Source organism: Oncorhynchus kisutch, linkage group LG11 (assembly GCF_002021735.2).
Source record: "Oncorhynchus kisutch isolate 150728-3 linkage group LG11, Okis_V2, whole genome shotgun sequence".
In the NCBI taxonomy this organism is placed as follows: domain Eukaryota; kingdom Metazoa; phylum Chordata; class Actinopteri; order Salmoniformes; family Salmonidae; genus Oncorhynchus; species Oncorhynchus kisutch.
In genome coordinates this window covers 13260909-13275448 of record NC_034184.2, presented here as the reverse complement: position 1 = coordinate 13275448, position 14540 = coordinate 13260909, and the positions used below count along the sequence as shown (strand labels likewise).

At 41.5% G+C, this 14540-nt stretch overlaps 1 protein-coding gene across 2 annotated transcripts; it reads left to right on the top strand.

The window, feature by feature from the left end:
* The first annotated feature begins 405 nt into the window (after window positions 1–405).
* LOC109899997 (28 kDa heat- and acid-stable phosphoprotein) lies at window positions 406–7525 on the top strand. Of its 2 annotated transcripts, none has more exons than XM_020495699.2 (6): window positions 406–644; window positions 1278–1360; window positions 5109–5186; window positions 5380–5504; window positions 5762–5913; window positions 6107–7525. In XM_020495699.2, the coding sequence occupies exons 1-6, from the start codon at window positions 632–634 to the stop codon at window positions 6133–6135; spliced, it is 480 nt and encodes a 159-aa protein (XP_020351288.1). In that variant the 5' UTR covers window positions 406–631; the 3' UTR covers window positions 6136–7525. The 2 variants fall into 2 exon arrangements, with proteins under 2 accessions (XP_020351288.1, XP_020351287.1); XM_020495698.2 differs by having other exon boundaries at window positions 418–644; window positions 6101–7525.
* The last annotated feature ends 7015 nt before the right edge of the window (window positions 7526–14540 follow it).

Sequence of the window (14540 nt, the reverse complement as noted above, 5' to 3'; positions counted from 1 at the left end):
GGTTGTCCCCACCACCCTCCATGCACCATGTGATCTTGGGCAGTGCTGTTGCCTAACCAAGCAGTGACGCAGCCAATCAAGATACTCTCATTGGTGCAGCTGTATAACTTTTGGAGGATTTGAGGGCCCATGCCAAACTTTTTCACTTCCTGTGGGGGAAGAAGCGCTGTCGTGCCTTCACAACTGTGTGAGTGGACCGTTTTAAGTAGTTTGTGATTTGGACACCTGGCTCTGGCTGGCTGGTAAGGTGCAATATTTTCTTATTCAAAAATGACCGCCACATAAAATAATTAGGGCGGTGCTTACTAAAGCAACGCACTTACAGATATGTGTTTTCATTGGCTATGTTTACTTTCCGTCCACTCTGCATGTATTTTGGAGATATGAATGGTCTGTTGACAAGCCTGTCAAAATTCCTGTCTAGCGATTGGCTGAATATTGCATCATCACAGCCTTTCACTCTTGTTGCTCTGAAGCGGGTAAAGTATTGTGCATTTGTCTAGCAGGAGACAAGTATTTTTTTGTGAAGGCCTTTTCTTTGGAAAATAAACACTGTTTTGCTGGAAACAGTGAAGTGATTTATTTTTTAAATACATTTTCTTTGTTAGTTGTTCAAGTTCCTGTACCAAATATGCCAAGAGGCGGTAAGTATCAAACGCCGTCATTTTTGCTAACGTTCCAAATGTAGCTAACGTTAGCTAGCCATACAACGGAACATTACCTTAAAATAAATATAGCTAACTAGCGTTAGCTAGCGACTTGGAAGGATCTTGCTAAATTTATGTTTTGTTGAGGTTCCCCGTTTCGTGAGAACTGACATCGCTTGCTAGCCACTAGCCATAGAGCAGCAAATTGACACCTGGCAACTTGATTTGCCAGATAGCCATCTAGCTACAGTAGTCACTGTACGCTAACGTTAACTATGTAACGTTAGTTGTTAGCTTGCTAGCTGTTAGGCTACTGTCACTAGCTAATGTTAGCAAAACTGTTCATCTGGCTAGCACCATGTGCACCCGGTTGATTTCATCCATTTACGTTCATGTCAGTATCATGTTTCTTGGCAAGCATTTACTGTCCCCCCTGATAGTAATGATATGTGGCTAATGAGTTATGCCACAAATGTATCCAGGCAGCTTAGAAGTTAAATCACTTTTATGGATTGGATTCTGACATCTGTAGTTAACCATGCCGCAGTGAGTAAACGTCATGTCTGACTCATCTCTTGTTCTCTGTTATCGCTACAACATGCCACGCGCTCTCTCATTTGGGGTTTTAAGGTAAAAAAGGTCACAAGGGTCGGGGAAAGCAGTTCAGCAACCCAGAAGAGATCGACAGACAGATGAAAGCACAGAGAGAGCTGGTGAGTAAAGGACCCATGTCTCTGAGGGGATATCAAGTTTTTGTACCTTTTGTGAGTAACAAAAGCTCTAGACCAGTAATGGGTAACTTTTGATGGGGGTGGGTGCTACAAAATATCTGAACTCGGCATGAGAGGCCGCAGTGGCTTGCAGGTCTGTATACCTACATCCATACCCACACATTTTTTTTATTTAACCAGGTAGGCTAGTTGAGAACAAGTTCTCATTTGCAACTGTGACCTGGCCAAGATTAAGCAAAGCAATTCGACACATACCCTTGTAAAACTGACCATCCTGCTGATCCTCGACTTTGACAATGTCATTTACAAAATAGCCTCCAATACCCTACTCAATAAATTGGATGCAGTCTATCACAGTGCCATCTGTTTTGTCACCAAAGCCCCATATACTACCCATCACTGCGACCTGTACGCTCTCGTTGGCTGGCCCTCGCTTCATACTCGTCGCCAAACCCACTGGCTCCAGGTCATCTACAAGACCCTGCTAGGTGAAGTCTCCACTTATCTCAGCTCGCTGGTCACCATAGCAGCACCCACCTGTAGCACGTGCTCCGACAGGTATATCTCTCAGGTCACCCCCAAAGCCAATTCCTCCTTTGGCCGCCTCTCCTTCCAGTTCTCTGATGCCAATGCCTGGAACGAACTACAAAAATCTCTGAAACTGGAAACACTAATCTCCCTCACTAGCTTTAAGCACCAGCTGTCAGAGCAGCTCACATATTACTGCACCTGTACATAGCCCATCTATAATTTAGCCCAAACAACTACCTCTGTACTACTGTATTTATTTATTTATTTTGCGCCTTTGCACCCCATTATTTCTATCTCTACTTTGCACTTTCTTCCACTGCAAATCTACCATTCCAGTGTTTTACTTGCTATATTGTATTTACTTCACCACCATGGCTTTTTTTTTTGCCTTTACCTCCCTTATCTCACCTCATTTGCTCACATTGTATATAGACTTATTTTTCTACTGTACTATTGACTGTATGTTTTACTCCATGTGTAACTCTGTTGTTGTGTGTGTCGAACTGCTTTGCTTTATCTTCGCCAGGTCGCAATTGTAAATGAGAACATGTTTTCAACTTGCCTACCTGGTTAAATAAAGGTGAAATAATTTTTTACATAAATAAATAAACATACAATCAATAATACAGTAGGAAAAAAATATATACAGCATGTGCAAATGAGGTAGGATAAGAGAGGTAAGGCAACAAATAGGCCATGGTGGCGAAGTAATTACAATATAGCAATTCAACACTGGAATGGTATGGTGTGCAGAGGATGAATGTGCATGCAGTCCTAGCCTTTCCCAAAAATGTGAATAATATTAAAATCTATTTTTCATGTACATGAATGAATAAAGCCTACATGTGTAGGTGATTTGCATGTTTTCCAGGGGTTGCGTTCAGAAATCTGCATTTTCAAAACGCAGACCATAAAAAAATCTGTTTTAAACTATTTCACCTGTGTTTTATATCCAAAGTAGTGTTGTTTTTTTACTTCAATAGTGATCATTAGTGTGCAACTATAGTTTTCATTCACAGAAAATACATTAGTGCAACACACTTGGCAGAAAATAGCTTCATCTTTATCAATGACAACGAAGTGCAACGAAGTGCAACGCTATTTGGCTAGCAGGAAATTAGCTGTCAATGAAAAGGGAAGGATTTTTTGCAAAAATGATGCATGGCCATCACATTTCTAATGTTTATCATAGAAAGAATGTAGCCAGCTACATTTAATGTTTTGCTTGAAGTTAATCTTGCATTTTACCTGAGAAAAGTAGCACAGAAATATAGCTATACATCAGTCAGAGTGCTGTCTGCTGATAGAATGGCCTTGAAATCTTATCAGTGACGTGTAATTGAAGCACAAAATTAGTCTTCTGCCAAGAAGAAATTACAATTGGAGTCATTTTAGATATGCGTTTGCAAAATGCAGCAAGATATTTCATGGGCTTTTTCTCTTTCGTTTTCTCTCTGTGTTAACACAACCCCTGTTGGCTACAGCCTCGTTAGCATTGGTTTGGATACATATGGGGGGGGGGGGGGTCAAACTTTAATGAAACTTTTAATTACATAAATATAGGCTAAATGTCATTTTTGACAAATATAATGAAGGATATTTAATGTCTAAAGGCTTGATTCTGACGACATACTCAAGGCATAGTTCGTTCAGATCAAATCACTAGACCGGAGAGTGAAGGATAGTGCTCGTTGTGTGAATTATGTCGACCCAGAACTGTCCCAGAGTCTGTTTTGAACTGTGTAGATATATATTTTTTGTAATCCCAGGGACGACGGGACTCGTAGTATTTGGATTTAATGTTGCAATATATTTTATAGGCTACAAATGGTGGCCAATCATCCACAAGGACATCCTTAAAGGGGCAGTGTTTTGAGAAAGTCTTGAATATGCAAAGAAGACAATAGACAGTGTAGCCTACATTTTTGTCAGATTCTCTATGGTAAAAAAAAGAGTAACGCATTTTATTTTGTAAATTGGTTCCTTGCATCATACAATGATGTAAAATATTAGTTACAAACTATAATTTTTTTAAGGGGGGGAACTTATTTGTCCAAAGGACAAATTTAAGTATGTATTCTGCTATTCTAACTCTCAAAAGTAAGTTGAGAGCCCGACTGAGTTGCCCCATCTCTGCTCTAGACAGATCCAGTGGTGGAAACTACCCATTTGTCATACTTGAGTAATTTTCTATTAAGGCATCTTTCCTTTTACTCAAGTGAAAGTCACCCAGTAAAGTACTACTTGAGTAAAAGTATTTGTTTTCAAATATACTGAAGTATCAAAAGTAAATGTAATTGCTCAAATATACTTAAGTATCATTTACAGATAGCCAGGGGAACACTCTGACATAATTTACAAACGTAGCATGTTCTCTTGATAAGTCTGTGAATTGGACCATTTTCTTGTCCTGCTAAGCATCCAAATGTAATGAATACTTTTCGCTGTCAGGGAAAATCTATGGAGTAAAAATTATATTTTCTTTAGAAATGTAGTGAAGTAAAAGTAATCAAAAATGATGATTTAAAAACAGATACCCCAAATATGGACTTAAGTAGTACTTTAAAGTATTTTTTACTTAAGTGCTTTATACCACTGGACAGCTCCATGTATTTTTATACAGTGTTCTAGCTTCAAGTGCAGGGAGAGATATGACCCCTGGGTTTACATTTTGGAAGGTGCTGGTGTCTTAAACTGCACTTTGTAGTTGCAGGTGAAACTCTGAAAACAAGGAAATATTCAAAGACATTCCTCCACTTTTCGTACCGAGTGAGAAATGCCTCCTGCATGTGTGTAGATATTTGTGTTGTTTGGTCACAGTGCGCTGTTAGGTTCTTCTACATGTGGTCACGGCACTTACAAATGACTAGTTCCAGCAATGACGTAGGGAAATGGAGATGTCCATCAGCTAAATGGCAAGGGAACTCTCCACTCGGTGCAAAAAGTGGATTTAACATTTGTTTTTGAATATTCTCTGGTTTTTGGAGTTCCCCCTGCCCTCCAAATCGAGAATGAAGGCGGTATCGCCAAGTAAAGGTTGGTTGAAAATGTGTTTACCATGCTATAGCCCAGCTCCTTGACTTCCTGCACCAGCTAATTCGGCTGGTAACATTGACATATATACTCCAAGGTATGAGAAATGCATTTCAAACACAGACATGATGGCTTTAACATGATCTAATAGGTGTGTGTGTGACAGGAGGCGAATGGCGGGGTAGAGAAGGAGGAGGAGAAGTCATCAGGATCTGACGACAGCAGCAGTGAAGAGGAGGACATTGTGAGTGAGGGCGCTCCTTTTTAATGTCTAGTTCTAGGCCTCCCGCCAAGGAATTAGAAGTGTTGATGTGGGGTTTTACTAAGACTTGTGAAGATTCTCCTACTCACTTTGAAAGTGTTACCTGCCAACACTACTGTAGTCAGAGCTGCAATGTTGACTCTGTTCAGTGTCTTGACGTTCTCTGTTATTACAGAACAAGAAGAAGAGTGGAGTGGAGGGATTGATCGAGATTGAGAATCCCAACCGCATATCGCAGAAAAGTAAGAAGGTGACCGAGCTAGATGTCAACGCACCCAAAGAGCTGTCACGCAGAGAGAGGTGGGGGTCCTTCAAGTCTCAGGCCTATGCCTAAAATTAAATGACTGAAGGTAGTAATTTCAGAAATAACCCGTTTTGACTTGGAAGCGTTTGGGTTAGTGAAGGTCTTGGGAGTAGGTGTCGGCAAGAAGATATATTTAATTTCCACTCAGCACGCCCAGTTAAAATTCAGATGGAAATGATAACAGCAAATGTGGTGGGGTTGTTAATAGACCTTGGACTTTTTGATAGCAGGACTTTGTTACACTCTGTCTCAGGGAGGAGATTGAGAAGCAGAAGGCAAAGGAGCGCTACATGAAGCTGCACCTGGAGGGGAAGACGGACCAGGCACGGGCTGACCTCGCCAGGCTGGCCATCATCAAGAAGCAGAGAGAGGATGCGCAAAAGAAGAGGGACGGCCTCAAAAAAGGTGAGGGATTACACATCTACTGTGCTAGTACTTTGTGCTGTAAAGTCCGCTAGGTATTTGTTATTTCTCAATGGTAATCTGAGACGGCCATACAGGAACTGCTGTGTTAATTCAGACAGACTGGTTTAAGTGTTACTCCTTTTGAATTCAGTGCCTAACAGACTGTCTTTATCTGACGATTTCCTAGAAAAAGAAGCTGAAGACTCCAAGTCCAAGCGTTAGTCCCCTGTCTCCCGAGGACTTGGCCTGGCAAACGTTCTGGGGAGGCTGGAGAGACGAGAGAAGATTGTAGGAGGGAGGGGAGGGGACCAATATGAGGGTTGTCGGCTCAGGGGTACCATGTGCTTCGGCTCCTGCCCTTCATCTCCGATGAGAGAAGGGTGTGAGCGGGGTGTTTTTGGAGGACACGGGAAGGGGGGGGGGGGGTGGAGGTGCACTTTGGGTACGCCTGTTTAGTTGCTCTGAATTATGTGAGGTTACAACGGCAGGTGTTCAAGTGTCTTCACTCCTCCCCAGTGTTCTTATTCTAAAGCTGCTGGAGATCATTCTTTAATTTTTACATTTTAACACTGTTTACTTAAGAATGGGAAATGTTGGGATGATGAGGGGTTTGTATACCTTCTCCTTCATCTAACCTGTTTTAAGGTGATTCAAGAGGAGGTGGTTGGGATTGAGGAACACTAGTCAGATCCATGTTATATAGGAAGTCTATGTACTCTTTATTTTTGTCTTGTTCTGGCCTTTGTCTCTACCGGCTGTGTCTTCATTCACAACCTGACCATTTTAAAGGCCTTTGGCCACAAAGGAAAGATGTTGGAAAGAGCTGTCCCAGAGGCAGTAGTGTTTGACAAAACATATGTCAAGGAATCAATCAGCCTTTATGCCACTTACTTGTAGGCTGTTCATTTCCTGGAGATTTTATTCTGTTGGATGTGTTGGTTTTTCTGCCCAAACATGTTCAGCTGTTTGAGCTGTCACCTTGCTCTAATTTCTCTTTAAACCACCTGGCAGTGTAGCATTTAGTAAAAATGTGAAATTGGTTTAAAACGGGGCATAATGATATTTCACAATAATAAAATTGAAAAAGCATTGCTATAGCCTCCTACTGGATGTCTCTTTTTCAGCACTATGGGTCACTATGGCTTTCTCTTGAAAGGGACCATTATTTTGTTCCCTTTAACAGTTAACACAGGACCAAGTCAATGGTCGCGTTCCCCTGCTCAGACATTGCATGCATCAGCCAATGGTTGCGTGCCATGTCATCGACTGCTGTCGGGGACCAGATTGCTATTACATCCAGACATTATAAGATCTGGCAGGCATCAGCAACCCCTGGGCAGAGGAACTCGCCCACTGTGTGTCTGGTAGTCATGACGGTGCTATGCTGTAGTGCAATGGTTGGAACCTGATATGCCTTTAACAGGAAAGCAATATTCTCTGAATGGAGGTTGTGGCGAAAACTAATTTCTCTCTTGAAAACATACAGTATATACAAAGTGTTTTAATGTTTATTAAAAGGACTCTCCAGGACTGAAAGGATTGGTCGGATAATTGGTTGACTCGTCTATTTGAATTTTGTTGTATAGAAATAAATACATTGATAGATGAATAACTATTTGAATTGGTTTTGATTTTAATGGACTTACACAAAACATCCATGGTCTAGACCTGTGGTTTCCAACCTTTTTCACTTACTGTATTACGGGGGAAACCGCTGGTCTATACCACATCAAATATGACATTTCAGAAGTTATAGGCCTATGTACATTTGACGGTGGTTGTTTTTAGGCCTGTACACCATTGTATAGAAGTTTGTCCTTGCACTCCACAAAGCTATTCAGACAAAAGATCTGCGTTTGCTTCAAATGCTGATGTGAATGCTCTGATAGATGGTGTGAAAAACTCAGACTCCACTGCTTGGCTTCTATGGTGTTGTGGAACAGGAGTGATGACACAAGATTATGATACTGTAGTGCTGGGTTTCCCAAACTGTCCTGGGGCCCCCCCTGGCTGCATGTAAACATTTTTTCCCTAGCACTACACAGCTGATTAAAAATAATCAACTCATCAAGCTTTGATTATTTTAATCAGATGTGGGCAGCTGCAAGGGCAAAAACCAAAACATCTACCCAGGGGGGGGGGCCCAGGACCGAGTTTGGCAAACGTTGCTGTAGTGCACAGGTGTCAAACTCATTCCACAGAGAGCCTAGTGGCTGCGGGTTTTCGCTCCTCCCTTTATACCTGACTGATGAATTAAGGTCACTAATTAGTAAGGAACTCCCCACACCTGGTTGTCTAGCTCTTAATTAGGCCCTCCATCGAACCAGTTTGACACCCCTGCTGTAGTGTATTTGGGTGACAGCACTGATGGTCTCTATAATGCATACAGGTCCAACACATTATTGTATGTATATGGGCTGAAGATTGTTGCTCATTCATTTTCAACACTTCACCCCATACCTATAACTAGCAATTTCACTTTTGCCACCAGGCTGCAGTATTTGAAAAGACCATAACTGACAATCTGCACATACACCTACATGCAACTTTACTGCTATTGTAGATACACTGGAAATGTTTAGAACTGCATGCAATCTGTATTTATCCAGTGGTGTGTCCAAACTATAATATAAGCCTATGAAAAACGGATAGCTAGGATAGATGGCTGTTAAATCGCCACTCACATACCATCATTATTAGATTCAATATGAGAAGTCCTAACCAGATGTCAATAATGTTTCCTCTTCTCACATCATGATCCGGTGTGTGCTGTGGACAGACTGCTTCCATTTACAGAAGTGTAGACAACAGAATCCAGGAGATGTCAGATGGCCCAGTATTAACCCATAATATCACCATAAAGAAAGACCTACTTAGATTCTCCTGTAAATTAAGTATCATGCATGTCTTCAAGTTTTCAGGAAGGATTGATGTTGACAGAGGCCTCTATTCAGTCATGCATTTTAAAAAGACAATGTTAGGTGTCTGTCTTTTTACTACCACAATCTACTACTGTATGTATGGTGCAACCTCAACCAACATATACTCAGTTACAGAGCCTTCAGATAGTATTTATACTCGTTGACTTATTTCGCATTTTGTTGTCTTATAGCCTGAAAATCTCACCCGTCTACACACAATACACCATAATGACAAAGTTAAAACATGTTTTTATACATTTTTGCAGATGTATTGAAAATGAAATACAGATATGTCATTCACATAAGTATTCACACCACTTGAGTAAATGCTTTGTAAAAACACCTTAGTCAGCTATAATCGCTGCCATTCTGGGTAAATCTAAGAGCTTTCCACACTTGGATTGTGCAACATTTGCCCATTATTCTTTTTTAAATTCTTCAAGCTCTGTCTTCTTGATTAGCAACTCCAGTATAGATTTTTGCCTTGTGTTTTAGGTTATTGTCCTGCTGAAAGGTTAATTAATCTCACAGTGTCTGGTAAAAAGCAAGTTTTGCTGAACCAGGTTTTCCTCTAGGATTTTGCCTGTGCATACATCCATTCAGGATAAAAAATAAACAGGAAAAACTCCCCAGTCCTTATAACGATTACAAGCCAAGCATACCCATCACATGATGCAGTCACAACTATTCTTGAAAATATGGAGAGTGGTACTCATTAAAAGTTTGTATTCAAGACAAAAATTGAATTGCTTTGACACATTTTTTGCAGTAATACCTTAGGATGCATGCCTTGGAATATTTTTATTCTGTACAGGTTTCCTTTTCACTCTGTCAATTAGGTTAATATTGTGTAGTAACTATAATGTTGTTGATCCATCCTCTGTTTTCTCCTATCACGGCCGTTAAACTCTGTTGAAGTTTTGAAGTCACTAATTGGCCTCATGGTAATATCCTTTGCGGTTTCCTTAATTAATAATTACTGCTTTTAAAAATGTTACCTATCTACCAATAGGTTCTCCCTTCGAGGCATTGGAAAACCTCCCTGGTCTTTGTTTCAAGTTTTAATGTCACATGTACAAGTACTGTGAAATGCAATTCTTGCAAACTCAAAACCCAACAATGTAATAATCAATAACAATGTATTACTAGAAAAAACACACGAGAAATAAGAAATATGAAGAACACAATAAGTAAGTAAGCATACTATATACAGGGTCAGTTTCAAAACCATATTTACAATGTGCAGGTTATTGGAGTAATGGAGGTAGATACAGTTGAAGTCAGAAGTTTACATACATCTTAGCCAAATACATTTAAACTCAGTTTTTCACAATTCCTGACATTTAATCATAGTAAAGATTCCCTGTCTTAGGTCAGTTAGGATCATCACTTTATTTTAAGAATGAAATGTCAGAATAATAGAGAGAGATTTATTTCAGCTTTTATTTCTTTCATCACATTCCCAGTGGGTCAGAAGTTTACATACACTCAATTAGTATGTGGTTGCATTGCCTTTAAATTGTTTAACTTGGGTCATATGTTTCGGGTAGTCTTCCACAAGCTTCCCACAATAAGTTGGGTGAATTTTGGCTCAATCCTCCTGACAGAGCTGGTGTAACTGAGTCAGGTTTGTAGACCTTGCTCGCACACACTTTTTCAGTTCTGCCCACAAACTTTCTATAGGATTGAGGTCAGGGCTTTGTGATGGCCACTCCAATACCTTGACTTTGTTGCCCTTATGCCATTTTGCCATAACTTTGGAAGTATGCTTGGGGTCATTGTCCATTTTGAAGACCCATTTGTGACCAAGCTTTATCTTCCTGACTGATGTCTTGAAATGTTGCCATCTATTTTGTGAAGTGCACCAGTCCCTCCTGCAGCAAAGCACCCCCAAAACATGATGCTGCTACCCCCGTGCTTCACGGTTGGGATGGTGTTCTTCGGCTTGCAAGCCTCCCCCTTTTTCCTCCAAACATAACAATGGTCATTATGGCCAAACGGTTCTATTTTTGTTTCATCAGACCAGAGGACATTTCTCCAAAAAGTACAATCTTTGTCCCCATGTGCAGTTGCAAACCGTAGTCTGGCTTTTTTACGGCGGTTTTGGAGCAGTGGCTTCTTCCTTGCTGAGGGGCCTTTCAGGTTATGTCGATATAGGACTTGTTTTACTGTGGATATGGATACTTTTGTACCTGTTTCCTCCAGCATCTTCACAAGGTCCTTTGCTGTTGTACTGGGATTGATTGTGGACTTCAGGAAACAGCAGAGGGAACACCCCCCTATCCACATCGATGGAACAGTAGCTGAGAGGGTAGCAAGTTTTAAGTTCCTCGGCATACACATCACAGACAAACTGAATTGGTCCACTCACACAGACAGCATCGTGAAGAAGGCGCAGCAGCGCCTCTTCAACCTCAGGAGGCTGAAGAAATTCGGCTTGTCACCAAAAGCACTCACAATCTTCTACAGATGCACAATCGAGAGCATCCTGTCGGGCTGTATCACCGCCTGGTACGGCAACTGCTCCGCCCTCAACCGTAAGGCTCTCCAGAGGGTAGTGAGGTCTGCACAACGCATCACCGGGGGCAAACTACCTGCCCTCCAGGACACCTACACCATCCAATGTTACAGGAAGGCCATAAAGATCATCAAGGACATCAACCACCCGAGCCACTGCCTGTTCACCCCGCTATCATCCAGAAGGCGAGGTCAGTACAGGTGCATCAAAGCTGGGACCGAGAGACTGAAAAACAGCTTCTATCTCAAGGCCATCAGACTGTTAAACAGCCACCACTAACATTGAGTGGCTGCTGCCAAAACACTGACAATGACACTGACTCAACTCCAGCCACTTTAATAATGGGAATTGATAGGAAATGATGTAAATATATCACTAGCCACTTTAAACAATGCTACCTTATATAATGTTACTTACCCTACATTATTCATCTCATATGCATACGTAGATACTGTACTCTATATCATCGACTGCATCCTTATGTAATACATGTATCACTAGCCACTTTAACTATGCCACTTTGTTTACATACTCATCTCATATGTATATACTGTACTCGATATTATCTACTGTATCTTGCCTATGCTGCTCTGTACCATCACTCATTCATATATCCTTATGTACATATTCTTTATCCCCTTACACTGTGTATAAGACAGTAGTTTTGGAATTGTTAGTTAGATTACTTGTTGGTTATTACTGCATTGTCGGAACTAGAAGCACAAGCATTTCGCTACACTCGCATTAACATCTGCTAACCATGTGTATGTGACCAATAAAATTTGATTTGATTTGATTTGCACTTTTCGCACCAAAGTACGTTAATCTCTAGGAGACAGAACGCGTCTCCTTCCTGAGCTGTATGTAGGCTATGTGTCCCATGGTGTTTATACTTGCGTACTATTGTTTGTATAGATGAACTTGGTACCTTCAGGCGTTTGGAAATTGCTCCCAAGGATGAACCAGACTTGTGGAGGTCTACAATTTTATTTCTGAGGTCTTGGCTGATTTCTTTTAATTTTCCCATGATGTCAAGCAAAGAGGCACTGAGTTTGAAGGTAGGCCTTGAAATACATCCACAGGTACACCTCCAATTGACTCAAATGATGTCAATTAGCCGATCAGAAGCTTCTAAAGCCATGACATCATTTTCTGGAATTTTCCAAGCTGTTTAAAGACACAGTGAACTTAGTGTATGTAAACTTCTGACCCACTGGAATTGTGATACAGTGAATTATAAGTGAAGTCATCTGTCTGTAAACAATTGTTGGAAAAATTACTTGTGTCATGCACAAAGTAGATGTCCTAACCGACTTGAGTTAAAAACTAGAGTTTTTTAACAATAAATTTAATGACTCCAACCTAAATGTATGTAAACTTCCGACTTTAACTGTATATATAGAGTTAAGGCAACTAGGCATCAGGATATAAGATAAACGAAGTAGCAGCAGTTTGTATGTGATTGGGTGTGTGTGTCTGCACGATTTGATTTGAGTGGGTGTGCATGTGTGTCGTGTCAGTATAAATGTATGTGCATGTTATGTGCGTGTGAGCAGATGATGGAGTGTGTGCGAGTGTGTACGGCCCTGTGAGTGTGCATCGAGACAAAAATAAAAAGGTCAATGAGGATACAAGGTTAGCTCCGATAGTCTGTGTGGCTATTTTGTTAGCTATATAACAGTCTTATGGCATGGGGATAGAAGCTGTTTAAGACCCTGTAGGTGCCAGACTTGATGCACTAGTATCGCTTGGCGTGCGGAAGCAGAGAGAATAGTCTATGGCTTGGGTGGTTGGAGTCTTTCATGATTTTCCGGGTCTTCCTTTCACACTGCCTAATATAGATGTCCTGGATGGCAGGGAGCTCGGCCCCAGAGATGTACTGGGCTTTCCGGGACCACTCTGTGTAGCGCCATGCGATCGAGGTCGATGCCATACCAGGCAGTGATGCAGCCAGTCAAAATGCTCTCAATGTTGCAGCTGTAGAACTCCTGGAGGATTTTAAGGGCCATGCCAAACTTTTTCAACCTCCTGAGGGGGAAGAGGCGCTGTTGTCCCTGCTTCATGACTACGTGTGTGTTTAGACCATTTTAAGTCTTAAGTGATTTGGACACAGAGTAACTTGAAGCTCACGACCTGCTCCACCGTGACCCCGTCAATGTGGATAGGGGTGTGCTCACCCCCCCGTTTCGTGTAGTCCACGATCAGCTCCTTGGTCTTACTGACGTTGAGGGAGAGGTTGTCGTTCTGGTACCACACTGCCAGGTCATTGACCTCCCTGTAGACCGACTCATCGTCAGCGGTGATCAGGCCTACCACCGTCGTGCTGTCAGCTAACTTGATGATGGTGTTGGAGTCATGCGTGGCCACGCCGTTGTGGGTGAACAGGGAGTACAGGAGGGGACTAAGCGTGGGGCCCCTGTGTTGAGGGTCAGCATGGTGGAGGTGATGTTGCCTACCCTCACCACCTGGGGTTGGCCAGTCAGGAAGTCCAGGATCCAGTTGCAGAGGGAGGTGTTCAGACCCAGAGTCCTAAGCTTGGTGACGAGCTTGGAAGGGAGCGTTGGATGACTCTGTGGAGGTCATAGCGGGCCTTCTTGTACTTATTCCTGTCTTCAGACGTAGCCTCAGGGATGTCTACGATAGCTATGTGTGTGGTATCCCTGTCTTTTAGTTTAGCACCAACCTTGGTGTTAATCCAGGGCTTTTGATTGGAAAGGCAGCAACCCTCACCGTGTGGACAACAACGGCGATACATTTTCTATTGAAGCCGGTGACATTGCAGATAATTACATTTGTGGGGTACAGAGATAAGATAGTCATTCAAAAATCATGTTAAACACTATTATTGCGCACAGTGTGAGTCCATGCAACTTATTATGTGACTTGTTAAGAAAATGTTTACTCCTGAATTGATTTAGTCTTGCCATAACAAAGGGGTTCAATACTTATTGATTCAAGACATTTCAGCTTTTCCTTTTAAATTAGTTTGTAAACAAATATATATCTAAAATAGACATAATTCCACTTTGACGTTATTGGGTTATTGTGTGTTGGCCAGTGACAAAAATCTAAATGTAATCCATTTTAAATTCAGGCTGTAACACAACAAAATGTGGAACAAGTCAAGCGGTGTGAGTACTTTCTCAAGGCTCTGTAAATAGGCAGATTACAATATCTAGATGGATATA